We start from the raw sequence: 26,354 nt of genomic DNA, 5'->3' as shown, positions 1-26,354 counted from the left end.
GGAGAAGTCGGGCTCCCCTGGAGCCTAATGGATTGGAGGATTGTTTTTTGGGGAGGGGAGGGGGGAAGGGAGGTTGATGGCCTATAGCCTAGGGGATTGGATTGGGCTGGAGTTGCTAAGGATAGGGATTCTCTCCCCTCCCTTCTTTTTCCCTCCCCTACCTCCTCTCCCCTCACAGTTTTTTTTTCTTCTCTCTCTACTTTTTTTTTCTTCTTCTTTACAAGATGGAATCTTGAGCGTTCAAACAGAAGGAGAGGGAAGGGAAGGGAAAAAAGAGATAAGAGAATCCTTGTCCCTACTGAAAGGCTAAAGCCTAAAGCTGTCAGAGTTGCTGACATGATATATCAAGTGATGATTTATTGGTGTTGAAATCCATTTCAATTAAAATGATGATATATTCGGCGGTTGATCTTGACCATTGATGCATTTTGAGTTTTGCATGCATAGATCGGTAAAATAGTACGCGTCAAGACACCAATCTCGGCATTGATCTTTTTATTAGGTCAACGCATTGGTGTGATCTGAAACGAATTGCATATCTTCATCTCCTTGTCTCTTCCGTTATAGGTTCATGTATTAATGTATCATAAAGTTTCAATGAGGCACTCTCTTGTAATTTATTTCTCACACTACATGTGATAAAAGAGATAAACATATACAGGTTACAAACTTGAAAGTTTTTTCTCAATATGTAGTTCGTTGGTACTTTCTAAAACCTAAAATCAAAAGAAAAGAAACGTAAATACATTCCAATATAAAAGGAGCTTTAGCTCGACTGCTTAAGAAAATTCACTTATGTGTCCGAAAATCTATGTTCGATATTTTCTATTCTCCAATATCACCTGTATGAAAATATTTGTTTAATTGAAAATATTACTAAGCTCTCTTGCCTCAACACGACATAGTATTATACGTGATACCCGTCAGGTAACAGTGAACTCCATATGTTGTTTGTGGGAACACTAATCGCTAGGAAAATAGAACTAGGAATAACACTTTTGAAATTTTTTAACGAATGAAATCAAGCACGTTTATTTGAAAACTCATGACCTAATTGAAGACTAAAAATAAACAAAGAAATTAAGACAGTTGCATATTGATCATATTCTGGAATTATGCAGATACAATGAACCAGAATCTGAATTATCACAAGGCATTGCCTAATTAAACTCACTTAATAAAATTTTTTGCTACAAAACCCAAAAAATATGAATCTAGTAAAGAGTGGTGTAACTAGATTCCTGGAGCCACGTTGGTCTCCTTCAAATGCTTCAAACTCTGAATTTTAACATAACTTTACAGGAATATTAATTAATTAATAATTAAATGTTATCTGAACCTATGAACAATGAATTAAATAATTAATTAAGAAGTATAATCTAGTTAACTTCAAAGGAGTTGGATGATTGAAGTTCAATGTATATGTTCATCATCAACAAGTCAGATCGTTCTTGTTTCATTGGTATGCGCATTAATTTGAGTTTTTAGATATAATATTGGTTATTGGTTTTCAGTTTTATAATTAAATTATGATAATGAAATGATGCGGTATAATTAAATTATTGAAAGGATAGGGCTTGGGGGGCAGGCATTTCAGTTCGATGCATTGCATGGCCAACGACTAGGTTAGTGAGAGAGAGAGAGAGAGAGAGAGAGAGAGAGAGAGAGAGAGAGAAGGGAAACTAGAACGACAAATTAATGCGTGTTATTTCCACCATTGGGGTGATACTTTAAGTTATTGGATTAATAAAGATAACTACTCAATCATTTGGGGTAATTTTAAGACCATCTCCAACCCTTGAGCTAAAAGTCAAAATTTTTAGCCTATAAAATTTAGCTTTTACCCTAAAAACAGCTTTTATACTTCAACCATTCTAGCATAAAATTTTAGCCTCATATTATTAGAGAATGAACTTAGGCTAATTTTTTTCTTAAATTAACTTTAAAAATATTATGTAGACTATCATAAATTAATTTTATGAAAATTTTAATCTAAAAATATTCATATTCCGATAAATATTGAAAAATCACTAAATCGATACATGAAACTCATGCCAAGCATAAAGCAACATCTTCCTCACATGTCCAATTACGACCTCTAATATGCTCTCTTGTCATCTTGAAAAATTTGGAAATGGGAAGAAATGGTAGAAATAAAAATTGGAAGAATTGTAGGAGAAAAGTGAGTTTTGTGTGGATGTTTGAACAAATACATAGGTATTTATAGAGTTTTTGGATGAATTTTGAGTTAAATAATTTTTTTAATTATTTTAGTCGTTGGATTTAAATTTGGGTTTTTAGATTTTTTTTTTACCGTTAGATTTGATTATATTCGATCTCAACTGTTTGATTCAATGTATTTTAAAATTACATTTAAAAAAAAATTGAATCTGGACCTTTAGATCAACCAACGGTCCAAAAGTAGCAATCGTTGGATGAAAAAAAGAGTCGTTGGGCTCCTGATGGTGGCCGACAACAGCCTTGACAGTGGGTCCCACCATGTTGGGCGCTGAAGGCCTCAACCCGCGTGGGGAGAGTGGGGCGCGTCCTCGGGCCGAGATTGGGCTGGGTTTGGGCGAGTCCACGCGCATGTGGGCTAAATCTTGGGGGGTATTTGGCTTTTGGCTTTTAGCCTAAACATTTAGCTTGGGTGGGGTTGGGTTGGGTTGGGTTGGGTTGGGTTGGGTTTGGGTGGGGGGGGGGGAATAAATGGAAAATTTTGGCTTTTAGCCCAGGGTTAGGTTTGGTCTAAATGTCTTAAGTTTTTAAAATATTTTAAATAACTACCTAACGTTTTAAAAATTAGACATTAGTTAGGTCACTGGTGTTAGGTGATAATTTTACCTACATTAAGTGATGATGTTTTTAGCATTGAATGAGGAGGAGGACAAATACTTTGACGCATATTCAAGATTTTATGTGAAGGAGGGCCTTTCATATACGTATGAAATTTTTATTCATTTTTAACTCATAACATAAACAATTGAAGTAATCTTCACAAAATTGAAGTTCCCATGAAAATTAATAGAGAGAATAAAAAAACTTGTGCAATACAACTCAATGAGAGGTAGAGAGCAAGGTAAACACTAAAAAATTTAAAAAACATAGAAAGAACATAGAAGAAACTTTTGGTTTACATTGTTTGGTAGAAGGAGGTCAAAAGAAGGTTTGCAAATAATAGCTTATTAGGTTGCTTTAGAAATAGTATTAAAGTCTATTTTAAAACCCTCATGTACAAACTCACTATTTTACTAGGCCACAATGATAAAACAATAAAATTGTTAGAACCAGAGAACAACAGCGTCGTTCTATTCAACTTCTTCCCGATGAACAATCCACATTCTTTCTCATGTCCCACGACAATTGCAGGTTTGAAGTCGCTGAATAACTTCATATACTGTAGTTAGAATAGACCCGGAACCACTCTAGTTCCTTAGTGGCTCCACTCTTGCTTTGACGTTAAATTGTCATTTTCGATTCCTCATCCACTTCCCTAGTTCTCGTTCTACATTGTACAAAAATAAAAAGTAGAGCGTAACAATTATTCCTTGCTCAAAATTTCTAACACCTTGTCCTTTCGAAACATCCCATAAAATTGGAAGGATGATGTGAAAAGCCAATCGTAAAAAAAGATGAGATGACCTGAAAAAAAATGAAACCTAGGATCATGAGCTCTTTCATTTCTTTGCCTTTATCTGGTAGTTTGCTTTCCTCCATAGAAGGACGATTGTAAGATGGCACTCAACCATTGGTCAGTTAAAATTTGCTAATCGTTGACCGTTGGAAATATTATCTTCACAATAAAGTGAACCCAAATTTGTGTATATGGTGTTAGTTATCATTGACATGTTTTGGAAACGTGGCCAAAGGGCAAAGTCCATGCCTTGAATTCGAAGCATTGAGCAAGTGATTTTTTACTACCGTAGTGAATAAGTGTTGAACTTTTGCATGATGACATAAGTTTAAACTTTAGCTGATGATTATTCTAACATTTAATTTAACAAAATCTACGTTTGGAAATAAAAATTGAAGCATTGATTAAATTATAACTGCACGTATTGGCTTTTGCATAAATATTGTTGAGCTTTTATTTGCTTCCCTTTGTGCTTTATTTTGCCATTCATGGGGATTGTTGGATATTGTTGTGTTTTTATTTTTTATGGGAAATCATAATTTCCCCCCATTTTTGTGTGGTCAAAGTCATTATTAACCGTTTAAGAATACCAAATTTAGAAATTTCCCGTTTTGGTTGTAGGAAGATTTATAACAATTAATGGTGTGTGACAAGGAAACAATTTTTTGGTGTAATTGCCACACCGTTACATAGTTTTATTTATTTATTTATTTATTTTAACAAACAATATTATCTACACTAAAAGGAAGAGGATGTGGTTAGCCTTACAATGGGCTAGTGTGGTTCAAATTTACCTTTGGCAACAATCGAACCGAAAACCTCTCATTTACAAGTTTTGTTGTAAGTGAGAAGTCTTAGGTTCGATTTTGTTTTCACATGATCTTAGGTTGTTTTTTTATTTTGAACAAATGATATTATCTAGACCAAGGGAGAGGGAATGTGCTTAACCTTACAATGGATTAGCAATAATATGGTTTGAGATTTTGTTTTCACATGATCTCCCTGCAATAATATGAATTCAAATTTGGGCACCATTGCACATATCAATAAAACCGTTAAACATCATGTTATAGGGAGATCTTATGAAAACAAAATCTCAAACCATAAGTTAGGATAGGAAGTACAATGCCAATGGTCAATCACATCATCTAATCACCTCTATGATCCCAGAACACCAAATGAAGTAGATCCAGCGAATCAAACGACTCCACCTTGACACATAAATCCAAAAGAGTTAGCACACCAAAAAAAAATATTAAAATCAAGCACTCTCCTATAGAGAGCAATCAAACTAGCAAACTGTCCTATATGGAACATTTATTGTCACTTTTGTTTTCTTTTCAAAATGGGACCAACTGGTGGCGAAATAGTCGACTATCCTGGGAGCCAGGAAGACTCAAAGAGGGATTTCAGCTTTCCTATAGCCATCATCATGTGATTTATCAACGCTAGGAACTGAATCAGGAGGTGCCGTGTGACATATGGGTCTGTGATTCATCCAACCACTAGGCCATTCCGTAGTGGTTGAATAATTACTGTCACTTCAAAAATTTCAATTTGCACTCTTTTAAGTGTTTTTTTTTGGCTAAATATAGAAAGTATAAATTGCAAAATGAGAATTTTGAAGTGCTAGGAACAATTCTCTAAATATAATATGAGTAGATTAGTAATATCATGTGATTGTGTTGCAGTCCCACAATCGCAACAAGAGAATTTTGTCTTACATATTGATGCCCTACAATTTTTTAATTTTTTAGAAATTATGATTTTTTTTATGAAAAGAATACGATATTCATTAAGATGACAAAGACATGTACAAAAAGGAGGATAGGGTACATAACTAGACCTTGATAAAAATCTTGCCGGGACTTTCAACCTGGTTGAACGAAAAAAGAGTATCCCACATAAAAACTATCCTTAATACGTACCAAAATTACATAAGGTTATCTTCCAAAAGACAATCTAGAATCAAATCTGGAAGAGCTTCAAACCACGAAACCTTAGTAGTTCTCCCAACACCTGAGTGAGCCAATCTATGCGCAACATTGTTCGCCTATTTTCTGACATGATTCAGCTCTAGCTGAGCAAAACCCATGAAGAACTCTCTGGTATCATTGACTAGAGGAGCAAGAAAAGAAACATGTCCGCTCCTGTTGTTCAAAGCAGCCATTGCAATACTAAAGTCACCTTATAATAATATTGACCTGTTAGAATCAGGCAATTTTTGGATAAATATTGCAGCTTGTCTTGCTATCAGGAGCTCAGCGTGCAGAGGAGAATAGATATTTGATAGGAGCATATTTATGTGACGTAGTTAGCTTGTTTTTGTGCATTTATGTTGTTATTTCTTAGTTGATTTAGTATTTCAAGCCATTTTCGTGTGGTTGTAGGTACAAAGGGTTAAAGAGGCAAAGAAGTGCATTTTGGTGCCTTTTGGAGCAGTTTTGGGCATGGAATGGATATCACATGCATGGAGCAAAGTGGTTGGACGAAATTAAAGATCTAAAGAAGCTAGGAATGTGCCAAGGAAAGGAAGAAAATAAATTGAGAACCAATGAAGACAAGGAAACCATTAAGAATGAGGAAAGACTAGTCAAACTTGCCTTATCTTGTTGTTACCTTTCCTAATCCTAAATTACCAAAGATTTAGTCACACGAAGGGTTCCTAAATACTTTAGGACATTTCATTACATATTCTACAATTCCTAAACCTGCCCTAAAAGTCCAAGCCATACCATCCTTCACCATTTCTCTTCCTTGCCGTGCAAGGAAGCCATTCCTTTCCTATTTTCTACCATAAATCACTCCATGCCATGCACATTCATTCATGTTTCCTCATTCCACTCATTTTCTGCACCATTCCACTTCCTTTCCTTTATCTACCATATGCACAATATCATTTCACCTTCTTGTACTTATTGATTCACCACTTACTCACCTTTCCACCCATGCCGTGCACCACCCTTGTCTCCTTCATTATTTCTGATTTCATGCATCAAAACATTGAATCATTGCACTCAATTGCTGTACATCTCTTGTCCCCTTCACCCATCAGATTTCATACAACTTTTACCTCCACCATATGCACTCATTAATGCACCATCCACCACATTTGGAATCTCATGCTGTGCATCATGAGTCTTGCTGCACCTTTGACTCATTTCTGCACCATTCCACCTCCCTTTCCTTTCTCTACCATGTGTACAATCATTCATATTCCCCACTTGCATTCATAGCTGCAAAACCACTCCATTTTACCCCCCATGCTTTGCATTATCACTTCATTTTCACCTTTAAATCATTTCAACACCACTCTATGCACTCATTACTGCAACACCACTCCATTTTACCCCTCATGTTTTGCATCATTACTTCATTTTCACCTTTGAATCATTGCACACCACCATTTTTCCCCTCCTTGCCATGCACTTCCTCTATAAAAAGAAGTGTGTGTGGCAGCCATATAGTTTAGTTTTGGCTTAATCATTCATTCCCATTTCAATACAACCTTCATCCAACACACATCTATTCATCTTCACATCCATTCCTCCATACAAACAAACCTTCAAGCACTCACCAACACCTTGTGCCGTAGCAAAGGAAGGGAAGGAAAGTGCTTGGACGTGCTTGCTGTCCAACTTGGATCGTTGGAGCATTTAGGTGTTTTCTTTCTTTTGTTTTCAATGTTTAAATTCATTTTATTTCATTTTGTTGTGAATATGAGTGGCTAAACCCCTTTTAGCTAGGGGTGATTTCAAAGCCATGATTATGTGTGCAATATAATTTGATAAATTCCAGTTATGAACTCTTGAATCGTGAATGCAATTGGCTTAACTATTTGATTGATAACTTATATGTATTTGTTAATTAAGGGTTGACACTAAATTAGCATGCATAAATCCGTTGCTAGAATATAAGGAAGTTTCACATAATCGTTACAAACTTATATTCACATGTAGTGAAGGTCGCTTATAAACGATCGCGTTAAGTTCAATTCATAGCATAAGTGACATGATGTCATAGTTGCAAGTGCTTTGTTAATACTTATGATTTTCATTAAACGTAATGATCTTTGATTGTATCTTTATTATGATGTCATGTAGGGAACTTTTGAAGAATGTTTTGGGTTGTCGAATGATGTCATCCAATCCAATAAAACAAGGAAAATCTAAGAGTTAACTAGTGATGTCACGATTAATTTGGAGCATTGTCGTTCATAATTCAATGAAGTAGTAATTGAAAATCAAGTTATTTGCATACATGTCATGTGTGGAGAAAAAGTCTCTAGCTATCTCATCCATCATCTTATTTCTCAAATTTGTTTTACAACCTGTCTAGTTTTTCATACTTGTTTGTTTGTTTCAACTTCATCCAAATCAAAACCCCCCTTTTAGTTTCTTGTTTCAAAGTGTTTCAAATCTGTTTTAGTTTGTGTTTTTAAGTGTTTTGATTAAAGTAAAAGTCAATTTTCGTCCAAAGTCATTCCTAGTGTCTAGTTTAAGTTTATTTGGTTGTTTTAAGCTGTTTTGAGTATTTTAAGTTTGCTTTGAGTCTTGTGAGTCTTGTTAAGTGTTTTTAAGTTTAGTTTTATGTTTTTTAGTCAATTTAAAGGTTATTAGCAAGCCCTCATAATCCTCGGTCCAGAACGATCCCTACTTATACTTGTATTACAATTGTCAAAAGAGGGTTAAATTTGTGTGTTAAGATAATTTTCGCATCAATATTCTCAAGGTTCCCAAATGTAGCAGCCAAAAAACTACCGTTATGATCACGAATAACCACACCAAAGCCACCTATTTTTGTCCTTCCGTTCCAAGCTTCGTCAAAATTGCATTTGACCCAACCATTATTAAGAGTCTTCCACCTCTGCCTCGTCCTCGCCATCTTTGACTTTGGTGGCGCATGCCATTGATGTTACGACAGCAACCAGAACCAGCTATTGGCACATAGGAATATCTCAATAGGGGCGTAAAAGATACGCTCCAAATAAGATCGTTTCTAGCTTTCCACAAGCTCCATATGGTCATGAACATCAACTCCAGAGTAGTATTCGAGGAACTTTCAGCACATTTAATTAACCAATTGCACATGTTTAGTTACTGCGCATCATGCACTCGAAGTCTGACACTCGCTAGCCAAATCGCTGCAGCCATATCACAATCGCGAAGCACATGTTCAATTGTCTTAGGCTTCCATGTACAAAAGAAACATTCTACATTTTGAAGCAATGGTAGTCGCTCTAACTTGGTGCGAGTAGGGAAAGCATCAAGAACAACCCTCCATATGCATATTTTCACTTTACCAGGAATTCTAGCATCCCAAAGCCTCTTCCACAATAGTTCCTTGCCCCTACTCAAACTTAAATGTCCTTATTCCACCCCCATTAACACCGTATCATGATGTGCTAAATGATAAGTCACTATAACAAAAATGGCCACTGCGCACAATAAATTATATGTGCCCTTTGAGGCAAAAAAACACCAGCAATTGTGCTCATAAACCAATAGCAACAATGCATCAACTAAATTTGTATCTGTGCCCTCTATGGGCGTCACCATTTGTCAAAAGGCACAATAAACTGTTTGGTGCTCAAAGAGACATGCACAAATGGACCACTATTTGTGTCTGTTTTTTACAACTTTATCAGAGGACCTTTTCCAGCCATATTGACACTTATAGTATAATTGTGCCACCTAGAATTAAATATAAAAAAAAAATCAAAATTTAAAAAACTGAAACTAAATTGAGCAAATGCAAAAATTTAAATTTTCATAAAATGAAAACAGCCTACAACCATGAAACCAACTTTCACTTTCCCAATCTCACAAACATATATTATAATGTTACATATTTTATCTCTAATACAAAAAGACTTGAAAACAAACATTTTTGGACAGATCTTCCCCAACAAGCCTTGCACTTCACCAAACCTTTGCTACTCCAGAAACGAATGAATGAAGATAACATGTGCAATATTTGAACCTCTCACAAAATTCAAACTTTGAAGCAGAAAAAAGGGGAAGAATCTTACTTCACAAATCTTATACAAATATGCCGAAAATTCTCTCAACTAGCTTCTGCCTTATTCCTACTGCAGTGAACCAGAACCTTCACAAATAATTTGAACCTCGAGTCAAAGATGGTCCAATCTGCAAAAACCCAAGAACCATTAGATCAATTAAATAGAATATGTGAAACCAAAATTTCAAGAATTCGAAAATTAAATTTCACAAACCCTAATCTAGAATTCGAAAATTAAATTTCAAAAACCCTAAATTACATTCTTAAGGGGTGGAAAAGTTACCTTAAAAAGAAATAACGTGAAGAGAGGATGAGGATTGGGAGCAAACAATTACCTTGACTTCTACTTCCAAATAAAGCTCTCTTAGGTCCTTCATTATTGAATCCAAGTAGAGTTCTCATGTCCCTAATATCGTGTGCTCCCCAGACTCCTCAACTTTAGTGATTGCAAGAGTATAACTCTTACTTATCTTTCTTAGTCCTTCCACCATCTTTGTCAGCATACATGGATTTAGTGGCTCGATTGCTGTTTTCACAACTGGCAGAGTATTGAACTGAAGAGGATGGAAGATGTACGCATCATCATCATAATATATATTAAGGTATCAGCAATAGAAACACAAAACACTCTTCAGTAAAAAGCATTTAAGCATCTAGAAAAGTCATTCTAATCCATGTAATGTCAAACTTAAACTTTTTAATGCCTATTTCCAATATGTATAAACTGTTTTATTTTATATGAACAAATTTTATTCTAATTTAATCAAAAAATTCTAATCTAATTTGATATAATATATATGTCACCAAGGATTGATCATATTACCAATTATCAAATCACATTCTCTGTTTCTCTATCTAACATTTTTCTACTCAATTTCCAACTCATTTCAAACTTATTCAAAAGGCCAATTCAGTCTACTTATCTACATGCTGTTGGGTTTTCCTGTGTGAGTTTAAAGCAGCTAGCTTACCACCAAAGTTCAAATCTTCACCAAAACCCCAACACAATTCTCTCTCTCTCTCTCTCTCTCTCTCTCTCTCTCTCTCTCTCTCTCTCTCTCTCTCTCTCTCTCTCTCTCTCTCTCTCTCTCTCTCTCTCTCTTAACATTTTCCACTCAGTTTCCAACTTATTCAAATGCAAAGGAAAGCTGAATCTGCATGGAATAGCTAAAGCTCAAATCTTTACCAAGTAATTTTCTCTTTCTTCAACTAATTATACACCAAAGTATGAAGCTTTACCTTTCAATTTCTTCTTCTTCTTCTCATTTATTCTAAAAAAAATACAAATCCATTTTAATCCAACACTTATCAATACATTTGCAAACTGGAAAAAAGTAGGAGGACAGAAAACGTACCCAAAGTATAACCAATAGCATCATAGGTGCTAGCAAATCTCAGATTTATTAATTAAGCAACCAAAACACAAAGTACTCTTTTAGCTGGGAAAGCCCCAACAAAGCACCACAATTGACAGCAAAACGAAATCTACAAAACTGTAAACCTGGAAATTCACATATGTCCATGCTTAAACATCAAGTTAATACTTAACAATCTACTAACATTGATTAATTAGCATTCAAAAACTCCTCCTAGATGAAAATACAAACGAAAATTGGAGATTGCCCATATGAGGAAGTTATCAAAGAATAGTAACCCAGAAATTAAAATCGAAAAAAGCTGAAAACTTTGTAAGATTTGATGGAGACAGAGTGATCATAGTTCATTCCATTTTCAAGAGAGAAAAAAATAGAAGTCACAACTGCTGCAACTGCTTTCTTTGAGTTTGTCAAGTTTCTGGGAAATTTATACTCTTTTAGTCGGGAAAGCCCCAACAAAGCACCACAACTGACATCAAAATGAAATCGTTAGGGTTTCATCTCAGTAGTAGGATTAGATAAAAATGTAGAGATGCATCCCTAAAACCAAATAATAAGTAGGAAAAAGGTGAATCACTTACCAAACGCACTGAGGAGAAGTTAAGTTTCCTACGAGATAAAATACATAAAAATCAAAATTTGTTAAAAAATTACACAAAAATCAAACCCACAAGCAGAGTTCCCGCTGATTTGCAGTCTTTCCTGTTCTTTCGCCAGCGCCGCTGATGCTTGCACTGTCACAGGAACCTCGTCACTAGTCAAGAAAACTCGGATTGTTGAGGTGTCAGGCGAAAAAGCCTAGATCTGAGAGATCAGGAAAAGAAGAGAGATGGACCAAATCTGGCAAAGGTAGAGATAGAAAGGAGGTTGGAGTTGGAGAGAGAGACAGAGAGATAGAGTGATAGAGGTAAGAGAAAGGAGTCTGAGGGAGGCAGATATGAGAGAGATCGAGAACGAGAGAGAGATGGACTGAATCTGGGGAAGGTAGATAGAGAAAGGGGTTGGAGAGAGAGAGAGAGAGAGAGAGAGAGAGAGAGAGAGAGAGAGAGAGAGAGAGTCTAAGGGAGGCATAGAGAGATGAGAGAACAGGAAGGAGGGGGTGCGGTGTGGGTGGGTTAAGGGGAGAGAGAGAAAATGGGGTGTGGGGCCATAAGTTTATGACAAATAATAAAAAACAAATAATTGTGCCCTTAGATGTAAAATATAGGCACAATAATATATTTGAGTTCACTTTTTTAAACAAAATTGTCAGAAAATGTGTTTGTGCCCTATTTTTTTTGATATTAGGCACAATATGTAGTGTCCTTTATTGAATGGGCACTGTTTTAATCTTTTTGTGTTGAAAGACACACAAATCCCTCAATTGTGTCCATAATTTTGTGCCCAAAGGCTATTTTTGTTGTAGTGAGCACTTTGAACAGAAAATTTTCCATTCCATTCAAAATGCCATACGAGTCGATCTTTGGTATTATGGATGCTAAGAGGAATATTTTTAATTACTTCCATGTACAAATATTTTTAGAAATTATGATTAAAAACAATAGACAAAAAGAAAAGTAATAAACCTCTATTGCCATGTACAAATTCACAACATTGTTCCAATTTTATCGGATGTCCCAACAAATTCATAATATGATTAGTAAGTAAATGCGTCGGTTTAAATTAATGACTTCTAAAATGATAGCTTCAAAAGAAAGTAAATGCTAGTATCGGTTTTCTATATGTATGCTAACGGTTGTTATTCACTATGTTGATAAATGTGGATCTATAACGGGTATCGTAATGATCTATAGTTGAAAATCTTTGAAGTACGTGGAAATTAAATAACTGAAACAAAAAACTCTTTTGAGATAGCACTTAAGTAGTGAAAATGAATTGTATCATTGAATGTTTGTAGAAAACATGTAGTTTGTGTCCAAACCGTGTAAATTTGCATCAAGTTTCATAAAGAATGAATGAATATCTCCTCTGAGCAGTCATATCAAAATTCTTACCAAATACTCCATATTTTCTCTGAAAAAACCCACATGAAAGAATGAAAGAAAATAAAAATAGGAGGTAAAACATGATTTCATAAATAAAAGTAGAAACTGATTTTTGGACCTTTCCCTCTGTATTTTAATTTTAATTTTTAATATTTATTAGAAAAAAGGCACATTTTATGAAACTTTTCCTCAATCCCTCACTTTCACTATCTGTTTTCCTTTCTCTCTCTTCAAGATGGCATTGAAACCCCACCCATAATTTCTCTCTCTCTCTCTCTCTGCCAGGAAAATTGAGCCGTTTCTCTTTAAAGGCCTCTGAGATCTACTGCGTGTGTAGGACTCTAGATTAGGAGATAGAGATTGGCAGAGAAACTGAAATAAAACAATATAACTGGAAGGGAAAGCTCACAGAGGAAGCTTGAGGTAAGCTATAGCATTTCGAAAACCCTAAAAGCTTATGACCCCAAGGAACCAACTTTCTGTGGTTTTGACTTTGATTGATCAATTGATTGAACCCATTTTGTATCTTCTTCCTCGGTTTTTGTGTAAATGGGCTTTTGGGTTTTGTCTGTCTTGGTGCCTAAGATCCATGGCAATGGATTCTGGTGTTCTTCTCATCGTACTGGGATTCTAGGGTTTTGGGATGTCTTTCAACCGTTGAGTTATTGTTGTTTTGGAGCTTTTATGTGCATGTTGATTCTGTTTATGTTTGGTTTTGTTTTGTAATGTTGGGGAAGGATCTGACATGGGTTTGGAGATGGGTTTTTGCATTTCTGCTTCAGTATGTTTTGGAGTTTGGTTCCTATTGGATTCTTGTAGAGGTTGATTCAGTTGTTCTGTTCTAGTTTTTCGATTGACCAAATTTTTGAAAGATAAGAATGTTATGGAGGTGGAATTGTTTATTGTTAATGTGCATACTCATGATGTTAAAATTTGAATTAGTCATAAAAATAGGTTGTGATGTTACATTGATTTGGATACTAGCCCTTTTCTTTGGTGCATCAAACTAATGCGCCTTTGTGGATCAGGATTGACGCCAAAGGCAGAGTACCGAATGATTGGAGCGGTTGAAGTTCGTTCCATGGCTGGAGTTGAGACCGTTGTTAGTTGTGCTCTGTAATTCTAGTAGTTGGATCGAAGTTTCGCGAGGATTGGATGGACGCTCTGCTTATTCTCAGTAGATGAATGGAATGTTGAATGGGCTAAAGTTTACAATGCAGTAGCCATTTCGAAAAGTTAGGTTTGATCTGCGCAAGTGTATTGGAATAGCCTGCGCAACTCACCATCGTCATTGGTTGCACTTTCTTAACCTATTTGTGTCCTCCAAAGACAGTAAATTGGGTTCATGTATTGTGGCATAATCAGTTGGTGCTAGTTCTTTTTTCTCTCCTGCAGTTAAAAGTGCTTCTATCTTTCCTTTCCTTTTCAAGCAGTGGCTACCTCAGCTTGCGAGTCTAGTTTTGCAGAGTAGTTCAGGAAGGCCATTTGTAATTCATTGCACTGGAAATTTGGTTCTCCTAGAGTCCATAGCTATGGAATCCACCAATCCTAATGCTAACATTATGCCGGGTGTTCTACAGCGGTTGCTTCCTGTTGTTGGACCTGTTCTTGTGATTTCAGTTGGATATATTGACCCTGGAAAGTGGGCAGCAACTGCTGAAGCAGGTGCCCGTTTTGGCTCTGACCTCGCAGCATTGATGCTTATTTTCAATTTTGCAGCTATTTTATGTCACTATTTGTCAGCTCGGATTGGTGTAGTCACCGGAAGAGATCTTGCACAGGTATCATTTTTTCCATTTAAGGGGTTTTTAATGCATTATTCTTCTTATAAGTGGTAGTGGTGGAGACGCTACTACTTATGCATATACTCTGTTTGCGGTCATGCTTTCGAGCTGTGTCCTAACCAGGATAACTTTTCTGGTTGCATATTCTTATTTGATTGGCTGCAGTTGGTTTTTTTGATCTCTCTGCCTCTCTTTCTCTTTCATACAAACAATCATGTGCACATAGCCTCTATGTTAGCCGCCAAGTTTTAACAGTTTCTTTTTGTTTCTTAAATTTTGTTAATGTCAAAAGATATGCAGTGAGGAGTATGACAAGGGCACATGCATATCCTTAGGAATTCAAACAGAGGTTTCTGCGATTCTGTCAGACCTAACCATGGTAATTTCTCTATGCTCAGAAACTTTTTCTACCCCAATTTGTCCAAACTGTGCTGTAGGTCTTGCATTTTGTTATGATCTGTATTATTGTTGAATATAAATTTGTCATTCTCGTAACATATGATTGCACTAATTTTACTAGATCCTCGGCATCGCACATGGGCTTAATCTTCTGTTTGGTTGGGACTTGTTCACTTGTGTCTTTTTGACTGCCGTTAATGCCATTTTATACCCTCTTTTTTTCTCCTTCCTGGTAAGTTTTGTTACTTGCACTTATTTCTCTGTAGTCTCACATTTGCAATATTGTTTAAAATAATTATTGAGTATCCATATACCAGGAAACTTGCAAGGCGAAGGTCCTATGCATATCTGTTGCAGGATTCATACTCCTTTCCTTTGTTCTTGGAGTAATTATCAGTCAACCAGAAATGCCCCGTTCCATGAATGGGATGCTAACAAAGCTGAGTGGGGAGAGTGCATTTGCGCTGATGAGTCTTCTTGGTGCAAGCATGATGCCTCACAGTCTTTATTTTCATTCTTCTATAGTGCAGGTATCTGTGCTTCTCAAACTTTGTTGTTTTCAGTCTCTGCATTTATGTTGCACATCCATGCATATATTGCTGAATATGAGCTTATGCATGCATCTGTATCTTTGTTAAATAATACATACATACACACATTGATTCTCTTGTTGTACATCTGTCTATCTGTCTATTTGTCTGTCTGTGCATCTTTGGCTTATTTAGATATACATTTAATGCATGGATATGCAGTGCCCATCTTTTTCTTGTTTTGAAGATTAATTGCTTTTTAGGACATGTTGCTGAGTCATCTATTCCTTTCGTTTGAAAGAACTTCTTCACGAACTAATGCAATTAAGGTCAAATGGTTCCATTTTTTATTGGCATTGCAGTGTGTTAGAGACTGCCGAGTTACACATGCCCATACTTCTTTCCTAAATAGAAAAGAAAAAGTTCCATTAACGGGAGATTGATATTCTCTTTCTGGACTAGGGAGGCCAAAAGTAATCAATTTTAACATGTGCATCAACTTATAAACTTGCATCACTAAGTTCTTTCTCCTCCTGTATCTTGTCTGTTAACTACTTGAAAATTGTTCATATGATAGTTGATTTGCAGTGAAGGTCTCTGAAACTCTAATTTTCTATTTTTTCAGCAATATCAGCAGCAGGCAACTGTTCCCAAGGGTGCTTTGTGTCATAACCATTTAGTTGCCATATTATGCATCTTCAGTGGTGTTTATATGGTGAATTATGTCTTTATGACCTCAGCGGAAAATTTATTCTACAGTCCAGAGGCAAGTTCTGGCCTTGTTGTGCTTACGTTTCAGGATGCAATGTCGCTAATGGAACAGGTTGCACTTTCTTCCCCTGGGCCAATTTAATCTTGCACTATCATGCAGTATACTGAGCCAATTTAATATTTTTCTGAAATTATGTAGGTCTTTTGGGGTCCAATAGTACCGGCTTCCTTCTTACTGGTTCTCATTCTGTCAAATCAAATCACAGCATTAAGCTGGAGTCTGGGTGGAGATGTAGTCCTGAATGAATTTTTGAAAGTGGACCTTCCTGGTTGGCTTCATTGCGCTACTATCAGAATTATTGCCATTGTTCCAGCCCTTTATTTTGTTTGGAGTTCAGGAGCCGAAGGAATGTATCAACTGCTTATATTCACACAAGTTTTGGCAGCTCTGCTACTACCATCTTCTGTGATCCCTATTTTTAGAATTGCTGCTTCAAGACCAATAATGGGTGCCCATAAAATTTCACAATTTGTTGAATTCTTATCCCTAATTACGCTTATTGGGATGCTTGGATTGAAAATTATATTTGTAGTAGAAATGATTTTTGGGAATAGTGAATGGGGTGGTAATTTAAGGTCGAATGGCGGGAGTAGTATGTTACTATTCCTCACTGCTTGTGCATCATTTGGTTTGATGATTTGGCTAGCTGCTACCCCATTAAAATCTGCAAGTGTCCGATTAGAGGCTCAGGTGTGGAACTGGGAACTGATGGAGGGTACACCAGATTCATTGACGAATGAAGAAGAGATTAACAGAGCTGAACCTCAATATCATAGAGAGGCAAGTGTCCAGAGCCATGAACCGTCACCATCATTTGGGTTGGATGCTGATTCAGAAGTTGCAAATTTTGATCTGGATCTAGCTGATACTATCATGGAGGCTGATCAGGAACTTCACCAAACAACTGTAGCAGAGAATAATAATTCTCATATTACCTTTCCTTGCTCCCCTAAAAGCCGCATGGAGGGATCCAGATCTGCAGTGGAGTCATTTCCAGTCTCAACTGTTGTTAATGATGTTTCTGATGTCACATTGGAGGACACCAGTGCACTGAAGTTCAAGTCAACAGAGTCAGTTGAGAAGACTGTTGAAGCTGAAGCAGACTTACCAACCGAAAAAGATGATGATGAGGGAGATACCTGGGAGCCTGAAGAATCATCAAAAGGGGTTTCTGGGAGCACTGTGCCATTGGCCTCTGAGGGCTCGGGATCATTTAGGAGTCTAAGTGGAAAAGGCGACGATGGAGGAAGTAGTGCAGGAAGCCTTTCAAGATTAGCAGGGTTGGGGCGTGCTGCAAGGCGTCAACTAGCTGCTGTGCTTGATGAATTTTGGGGACAACTGTATGATTTCCATGGGAATGTAATTCAAGACGCAAAGGCTAAAAAGCTGGACCTTTTGTTGGGATCAGATTCAAAGTCTGTGTCGTCCTCGCTGAAAGTTGATACCAGTCCAAAGGAAACTTCTGGATTCTTTCCATCTGCAGGAGGCAGAGGATCTGATTCTCTAATCAGCTCAAGTTTATATGAGTCTGCAAAGCAGCATAGGGTTCAAAGCAGTTTAGAGTCATATGCGGTCCAAAGGGGATCTTCCTCATCGTTGCCTAGCCGCATGCAGTTGTTAGACGCCTATGTGCAAAATTCAAGCCACAGCATTATTGGCTCTGGTGAGAGGCGCTATTCAAGTGTACGCAGTATCCCAACTACTGAAAGTGGTGAGAGGCGCTATTCAAGTGTGCGCAGTATCCCAACTTCTGAGAGTGGTGAGAGGCGCTATTCAAGTGTGCGCAGTATCCCAACTTCTGAGAGTTGGGATTACCAGCCAGCCATAGTACACGATTATCAGATTGCATCATATCTCAATCGAATGGAAAATGACAAAAGTTCTGATAACTTGAATGGTCAAATGGAGCCATCAGTCCTGCAGTCTGGTTCTTCGTTGGGTGCTGGAAACTACAGAGATTCACTTGCATTTACCATGGGGCAGAAGTTGCAAACTGGGTTAGGATCTGGTCAGGCCTCCAGTTTTCAGAACTTTACAGTATCTAGAAATAGTCCAATGCAATCTGAAAGGCCGTATTATGATCCACGGTCTTCTGGAATTGCTGAGAATGTGGTAAGTCCAGCCAATGCAAAGAAATATCATAGTTTACCAGACATTCACCGGGAGCTTTACATGCCTGATAAAAATGCTAACTGGGAAAGTCCTCTTGGGTATGGATCATCTGCTGGGATGACCGGTTATGAATCATCCTTGTATTCAAATTCTGGGGTACGAACAGGAGCTCCTTTGGCATTTGATGAACTCTCTCCAAAAGTCTACAATTCTCTGTCATCACAACAGAGTTCTACTTTCAACACTGGGTCGCTCTGGTCTAGACAGCCTTTTGAGCAGTTTGGTGTGGCTGATACTAATCGTACTATTGGTAGTGGAATTGGTAATAGGGTAGGTTCTGTAAATCAAGAAACAACTTCAGTTGCAGATTCAGAGGCGAAGCTTCTACAGTCTTTCAGGCATTGCATTGTGAAGCTTTTGAAATTGGAAGGATCTGACTGGTTGTTTACGCAAAATGATGGGGTTGATGAGGATCTAATTGATCGTGTGGCTTCAAGGGAGAAATTTCTTTATGAAGCTGAAACTAGAGAGATAAACCGAACAGGTCAAATGGGCGAGCCGCAGTACCATTCTTCAGATAGGAAGCCTGCTTCCGCAATGAAGAATAATGATTTGAGTCAGTTTATGTTTTCCTCGGTTCCTCATTGTGGGGAGGGGTGTATATGGAAGGCAGATTTGGTAGTAAGCTTTGGGGTTTGGTGCATCCACCGCATTCTTGATTTATCACTTATGGAAAGCCGGCCAGAGCTATGGGGGAAATATACCTACGTTCTCAACCGGCTTCAGGTAAACACTTACATTCCCTGTCTAATAAAATACATTTGTGTCTCAAATGCGGCTATAACAGAAATGAAATCAAACCACAGCATGAATTGAAATCCTAGAATAAATTAAATTTCCGTAGCTAGTTAAGTAAACCCTAAATAGACTGAATTGGTTCTGACACTCTCCTCAAGCTGGAGTGAAAAGCTTGCCTTGAACACAACTTAGAAAACAACCCTTTGTTGCAAGCTAAACAACCCTTTGTTGCAAGCTAAGTCGAATACAGTTTTGACTTTTTGGTGAATTTTGCAGGAGTTTGTCTCCTTGCATTGCACTTGTGCTCTGTATACAAGTAGATTGACTTCAAATGTATATTTGTTTCCAAAGCTTCTAATTCAGTAATGTTACTGACTCTGTATCGTGTTAATGCTAGGGGATTATTGATTCGGCATTTTCAAAGCCTCGTTCTCCGATGTCACCATGCTTCTGCCTTAAAGTTCCTGCTGCACACCAACTGAAATCAAGTCTATCATTTTCAAATGGAATACCTCCTGCTGCTAAACCAGCCAGGGGAAAATCCACAACTGCAGTAACGCTTCTAGACATAATCAAGGATGTGGAGATTGCAATCTCTTGTCGAAAGGGCCGGACAGGGACAGCAGCCGGTGATGTAGCTTTCCCAAAGGGAAAAGAAAATCTGGCATCTGTCCTCAAACGCTACAAGCGTAGATTATCCAACAAAGCCGTTGGCACTCATGAGGGCCCTGGTTCGCGCAAGTCTCTGACATCTGCTCCTTATGGGTAATAGCTTTCGGTTTCATACAGACACAGTATGTCTCAACTGGTTTATGGAGCTGTTTGATTTTGGAAAACAGCTCATCTTCTGGATCAAAACACTCAGTTAAGACCGTTTCTTTCTCTCTCGTTCTCTGTATCAAAGTCGTTGCTGCAATTTGTATTTCCTTGTATTTTAACATATACATAGGTAAGAATTGCTGGATCTGTAATTGCAGCATCATCAAAGAAAATGGGTGGAAGGTTGAAAATTGGTTTTTGCAAATTTTTAGATGCTTTGCTTGCTTGCTTCTGTTACTTGTTCTAACAAGATTGAAATTTGCAAAACCCCGGAACCCCTGGGGTTTTCAATCATCTCTCTTCCATTGCAGGAAGTTATGTATGGCTGGGATGTAATCCAAGATGTTTGACATGAATGCAAATACTAATGTGCCAGTTAACAATACTGACATAAAAATACTTTTGATTTTGAGTATCTAGACCATTTTGGTAACCTGTCTCCATAATTTTGTGCACTGAGTTGAGTTGTGCACCAGGGACTGGTACCTTGGTTAATAGCAATTTACAATCTGCATGCGAGGTTCGTGTTTGTATTACCCCTCTCCGTTGGGGTTTGTGCGAGTCGGGGAAGAATAATCACTCATTTCTCTCCTACACTTCTTTATTTTTTACTAATCATATTGAATAAAATCAAATAAAATAACGATCAAAATTAAATAGCTTGAAAGTGGTGATTATTTTTTACCACCAAAAAATTAACTTGAAAGTCACTAATTTTAACACTTTTTTTTTTATTAATAAAACGATAATACTACTTTAATTTACATTGCAAAAGAGAAATGATTTGAATTCGAAACAAAATGGATTAAAGAAAAACTTAAGACTACCACATCAATTAACCGCTTGCGGACACTCATCTTTTTAATGATTGCACTTTTGAGAGAAGGCAAGAAAAATAGTAAATTAGTCTCCAATCCTTTTCGAAGAAACGAAAGAGCAATCAACCAATATTATATTATAATATTGCAAGTGGAGCAAGTAAGACTTTAGTTTTATTTAAGTCATGCTTTTTTTAAGATTACAAGATACATAACGTTATATAACCCCAACAACGAGTGGAGTGTATATTTCTTGGTTTGCTCCCTCTCACGTTGCCCCATATCCACGGTCAGGTTTCTGAGACGTGGAGAGCTTACAGGCCCCCTCCTAAGGTCAGCCGAGTGACTTGGTTGGACATGAATACGATACACACATCTTCTTGGTCTTCATCATCATCATCATCATCATCATCATCATCATCATCATCATCATCATCATCATCAACTCTTTCTGTCTCAGTCTCTTGTGCTCTAGTTCCAGACTTCCAGAGATTAAACCCCAAGAGGTAAGTCCTCTACATGTGCCATGATTTTAGAGCATGTTTACTTGTCGAAAATACGAAAACGGAATCGTTTTGAATTTTGAGTTTTTTGCGTGCGCTTATTAAAATGAGTATGAGAATCGTTTCACTTCTAGGGAATCAGAAATGTGTGAGTTTCCATTGAAGTCCGCAATCAAATATTTACAAAGCAAGAATTTAATCAACTAATGGGTAAATTCATCTTATTCTGTCTTTTCTTGTTTCTTATATTCCTAAGTTCTCTGACTAGATAACCCTTTTCTTAGTTTTTTTATTAGCAACTCTGTCCAGTATATTTGAACTGAGGACCAAAATCCAAAATTTGCTCTGCTCTGATACAGCAGAAACTGAATGTCAATAGACAAAATATTCATCGGCGTAGCGGTTTTAACTAATCGTTCACAACTTAGAAACGAGTACTGAACAGGTATTTGTAGTTGATGAATCCATGTTTCATTTAACTTTGACTCTGAGGGCATGGTTTGTGATATGCAGAGACTTGTTAGCTTCAAAACAAAATGGGATTTGTAGTTGTGGTTTCAGCGCCGGTGATATTGTTAATATTGGTTTTAGCCCTTGCTTTTTACCTCCTTGGAAGGGTATCTGGCCGAAGGGAATCACCTTCTGCTCCACAATATTTTGGACCTCCGGTCCCTCCAACCCAAGAGAAGTCCGCCAAGGTCTAGAAGTAAAATACTCGCTTCTTCTGTTATGATGTCAGAAGTCATTTCACTTTTTGAACGAGTCACACTTTGATATGTGTGTATAAATTTCTGTTTGTTCTTATTTATAATGAGTGTACATATTTATATGTGTACATCTATATATGAGTGTACAATTTGATATGTGCCTCCTGTTTAGATTAGACAAGCTCTCATAGATGATGCTGATGGAGTTCTTCGGAATCGTTTTGTGTATGCTTCTGTTTTGTAGTTTGCCTTTTGAGTTGTATTCACCATTCTTCAAAAAAAAAAAAAAAAAGAAAAAAAAAAATGAATATAAAATTACAGTTCAGCAACTAAAGCAGTGTTGTATAAAATGTGTGCCCATTGTCACCAAGACATCTATGTATGATCGTAGGACTTTAATTCCACATTGTACAAATGCTTCTTAATTCTTTGTGTTTCTCTTGTTACATGTTCTAGAGTAACATGGAAAATGAATAATCCAAAGGTATATGGTGAGGCGAGCAGAGTAGAACTATATAGAATGTCAACCGTTAACCCAAATTTTTAATACCATTTGATGCGGTACATTATACAAGAGTTGCTCATCAACTATAATGTATCGCGTTGAAATGATGCCACGATTTGAAAAGTTGGAATATAAGTTGCTCATCAACTATAATGTTTCACGTTTTATACATTTGTGAAGTTTAGATTTAGTTGCTTTTGGCTTTCCTTTGTTACGTAGATTAGACTTTATGATACTTAGTATTGAAGTCCGAGCAATTGAAGATCAAAGTTCATATGGTGTTGCCTCATCACATGCAAGGTTTGTACATGCATATGTATTTTACGTTTTTTTATTATTTTATTTTTATGCATTATGACTAGTGAGTCGACCAGTTAGTTTTGCCCGCTATTTCATGTAAGTAGGTAAGCAATTTAAGGGTTGATTTGGTATTGCTGTGCTTTGAAAAAAAAACTGTGAAAAAAAACTGTTTTTAAGTGTTTACCAAACATCTTTTTGAGCTCAGCTTTTTTTGATATTCATTTTTTATAAAAGTATATCAGTACCAAATCAGTACTAAGATAGCCCACATGGGCTCATTAACTAACACCTTTTATCCGAGTGAGCTTTTCACCTTTGATTTGTTAAGATTGCATTTAATTTTGACCAAGTGTCCTTTTGTACTCTTGGCTACAGCAATCAAGGCTTTGTGTTAAAAGGTTCCTAGGTTTCCATCACTCCTTGGTTAGACAGATTGGATTTGTAGAGAGTGCATTTGTGCTTTTTCCATGCATTAAACCTGCTAACTCACCCTCATCATTTTAGAAAAAGGTTTGCATTTTTCGTGGTCAACTATTATCGTTGTTATTGTTGTACAAGGTGCTATTTTATTATGAGAAGATATAACTAATTCTTTTGTTTTAATTAGCTTTGGATTTATAATTAAAACATATTTAGTTTTACCTCTTCCCTTTGGAACAACCCTCTTGTATTATCTGTTTGAATGTTATTTTGATCCAACCTTTTATCATAAGCTCAACTTATAATATAGACTTTCTAATGTTTCTTTTTGCATAATATTTCATGGCTCTATACTTTTGACACAACTGTACACATTTTCTGGTAAATTATGTATCATGACTAGTAGTTGTTGAACAACTCATCTAATGGCCTCCAATAACTTCAATTTTGAATATGATACACCTATATTTCTCTTGTTATACACTACAAAGTTTCATATTTAATGACCTGAGTTGTATTTACATGAATTTCGAACTAACATGAGCTAGTGCATAAGTCTATGCTACCGGTTTTCTATTCGTTCAACTCACTTATTGTCACAACCCGTCCCGAAATATTATATTTTTAGGCATGAAATTCCGAACATGTCCTTGGACGTTTTGAGTTGCGTTGTGTGGTTTAGACTTGGGTTGTGGACCAATATGTTAAGTTCTAATTATTTTGGACCAATTAGAACTAAACCTTCCTAGTTTGTGGTTGATGGTTGTTGCCAACTTGGACCACACATTCACTCACACACATACACATCACGCCCGTGCTCTATCTTTCTTCTCCCTCTCGAACTTCTTTCCATTTTTCGTACAAACCGTACGGACGAACTTCGAACTCAAACTTTCATGCATAGATCGACGTCAATAAGGTAATTTTTGAACTCCTTGCAAGCTTCTGAGTTCATTCATACTAATTTTAAGATGTGAAACCTTCGATTTCACTAGGATTGAGAATCCCCGATTCGGGTACTATTCATGTGGTCGTAATTATGGAAGTTTTAGGAGATTTGAAGCTTATAGGAAGCTTTAGAACATCCTTACGAAGCTCGGAGAAGAAAAACCAAGTAAATTGGACGTCAGAAAGTCGAGTTTGGCAAGTTTCAAGTTTTGGCCAGATTATCGAGGCTTCTCCGGCGAAATCCCATGAATTTCAAGGCTTGAAAGTGGTAAGGTTTTGTTCCTCTCATCCTAAGCTTCATTTTGGTACAAATTTCATGGATTTTGGTTGAGAAATGAATAAGTTATAAGGTTTTAAAGTTTTTTCAGTTTCCGGCAACGGTGAAGGTCGTCGGAGTTCGAAGGTAGGAGACGACGGAATATTCCGTCAAAATTGATGGAATATTCCTAACGGCGTTGGTTAGTTTTAACTACATATTCTAGTTTTTAACGGAATATTCCCTAACGCCGTTAGGGAAACCGTTTGGTGTGCCAGGCACGTGCTTGCGAGTGAGCCGCGCGTCTGGCCGTGCCTTGGCTTGCGCGTGAGGGTGCGTGGGTGGTCGGAAATTTTTTCTAAAAATATGGGGATGTTCTGGAGGATGAGTAGATCATGGTGGTATATTTAAATACCCCATTTGAGCATTGCATGAGAAGTTATTACCTAGTTTTGGTTATGTGCTTTAAATAACGTTTATTCAGTTATTTTGCATATAGGTGAGACCTATCCTGAGGACGAGCGCCATCAATCGAGGCTCGGGGCCTACGACCCTTCGACATATCAGTGAGTGGGCTTTTGGTTTTCCGTATATACCTATATACTTGACTTTTTCCCAGAAAATATGTTTAAATGAATATATGTTTTTGAAATGCCATGCAAGTATTTATCTATTTTAATTATGCATTAGTAGTTGCATACATTCATGATTGGTGCTGCGGATGCACAGGTAAGTGCCAGGTAAGTTCATAAATCAAAGGTATGAGATTGTTCCGGTTATGTGAGATATGTTGCAATGTAATAAGAGCTCATAAACCTACACCTCGGTGTTAGAGCTCCCGCCCAGAGTTAGGGCACAGTCCTTCACGTGATGTTCACCTCCCGCACCATATGCTCACCTTGGATCCAAGTTAGGTGCCCAGGCTTGTCATACATACCACTTTAGGTGGTTTCGACTCGTAGGTGACCTACGATCATTCGCACAACCTTCACGTGATCGTAGCACTAGAGCATATTTACTTTACACCTAGTTTTGTCGTACATGCCACTTGAGGTGGTTCCGACTCGTGTGCAGTAAATGGATTTGATTTGATATGATTGAGAATGGTTATGAGCTATATACTGAGCAGTGCAATATGAGTTAAAGAGATTTGGCTGATGCGATATTTGATATTTATATATTTTGCCTGGTTAACCTATAGCATTGCATTGAGATACTTTGGCATGACATACTTATGAATATCGTTTTCTGAGCATAGTTTTGAGATATGTATATATTCTTTTTTTTTTGGGAAAATTATACAGGTTTTATGGTGAGGGGTTAGAACTTTTGAGAAATGAAATGATTTTGAAAAGCTTTGTTTTTGCCCACTCACACTTTCTGTTTTGCGCCCCTCCAGGTTTTAAGTAGAAGTGCTTTGGTGGATCACGAGGATTCTGACAGGGGTTCTAACAGAACATCACCATGTAGGATCACCCTCGGGTGTTGTATTCTTAGTACTTATCCTGCTTGACTACGCTTAGACTATTTATGCTCTGGTTGTGTATTTCACACTTAATCTCGCACTAGCACTCTATCTTAGCTAGTACTCTAGTTGATTTGGCTTTTATTCTCTCGTATTCCCTTATATCTTTAATGCTTCTACACTGTGCACATGGTTACGTCAC

The 26,354-nt window shown here is 37.0% G+C and overlaps 2 protein-coding genes and 1 long non-coding RNA gene across 4 annotated transcripts; 2 read left to right on the top strand and 1 right to left on the bottom strand.

Moving 5' to 3' along the window:
- Nucleotides 1-9,386: 9,386 nt before the first annotated feature.
- On the bottom strand, nucleotides 9,387-12,129 carry LOC126617737 (uncharacterized). Of its 2 annotated transcripts, XR_007621504.1 has the most exons (4): nucleotides 11,011-12,129; nucleotides 9,991-10,209; nucleotides 9,666-9,783; nucleotides 9,387-9,569 (listed from the first exon to the last, which is right to left on the bottom strand). It is a non-coding gene; the product is annotated as an uncharacterized LOC126617737 (long non-coding RNA). The 2 variants fall into 2 exon arrangements; XR_007621503.1 differs by having other exon boundaries at nucleotides 9,387-9,783.
- Nucleotides 12,130-13,210: 1,081 nt separating this feature from the next.
- On the top strand, nucleotides 13,211-20,421 carry LOC126617734 (ethylene-insensitive protein 2-like). The gene is made up of 8 exons (XM_050285783.1): nucleotides 13,211-13,439; nucleotides 14,045-14,797; nucleotides 15,093-15,179; nucleotides 15,321-15,431; nucleotides 15,517-15,729; nucleotides 16,355-16,552; nucleotides 16,640-19,399; nucleotides 19,809-20,421. The coding sequence occupies exons 2-8, from the start codon at nucleotides 14,549-14,551 to the stop codon at nucleotides 20,178-20,180; spliced, it is 3,990 nt and encodes a 1,329-aa protein (XP_050141740.1). The 5' UTR covers nucleotides 13,211-13,439; nucleotides 14,045-14,548; the 3' UTR covers nucleotides 20,181-20,421.
- An 806-nt stretch (nucleotides 20,422-21,227) lies between these two features.
- On the top strand, nucleotides 21,228-22,439 carry LOC126617736 (uncharacterized). The gene is made up of 2 exons (XM_050285788.1): nucleotides 21,228-21,554; nucleotides 22,065-22,439. The coding sequence occupies exons 1-2, from the start codon at nucleotides 21,406-21,408 to the stop codon at nucleotides 22,282-22,284; spliced, it is 369 nt and encodes a 122-aa protein (XP_050141745.1). The 5' UTR covers nucleotides 21,228-21,405; the 3' UTR covers nucleotides 22,285-22,439.
- Nucleotides 22,440-26,354: the final 3,915 nt, after the last annotated feature.

Source organism: Malus sylvestris, chromosome 4 (genome assembly GCF_916048215.2).
Source record: "Malus sylvestris chromosome 4, drMalSylv7.2, whole genome shotgun sequence".
Taxonomy (NCBI): domain Eukaryota; kingdom Viridiplantae; phylum Streptophyta; class Magnoliopsida; order Rosales; family Rosaceae; genus Malus; species Malus sylvestris.
The sequence above is the reverse complement of the archived record's forward strand: the minus strand, read 5'-3'. Positions and strand labels throughout refer to the sequence as shown.

Coding starts and splice junctions, on each gene's coding strand:
- LOC126617734 (XM_050285783.1), top strand. CDS start 14,549: ATGGAATCCACCAATCCTAATGCTAACATTATGCCGGGTGTTCTACAG. Junction 15,432..15,516: donor CTCTTTTTTTCTCCTTCCTG/GTAAGTTTTGTT, acceptor TCCATATACCAG/GAAACTTGCAAGGCGAAGGT. Junction 16,553..16,639: donor CAATGTCGCTAATGGAACAG/GTTGCACTTTCT, acceptor GAAATTATGTAG/GTCTTTTGGGGTCCAATAGT.
- LOC126617736 (XM_050285788.1), top strand. CDS start 21,406: ATGAATACGATACACACATCTTCTTGGTCTTCATCATCATCATCATCA. Junction 21,555..22,064: donor CAGAGATTAAACCCCAAGAG/GTAAGTCCTCTA, acceptor TGTGATATGCAG/AGACTTGTTAGCTTCAAAAC.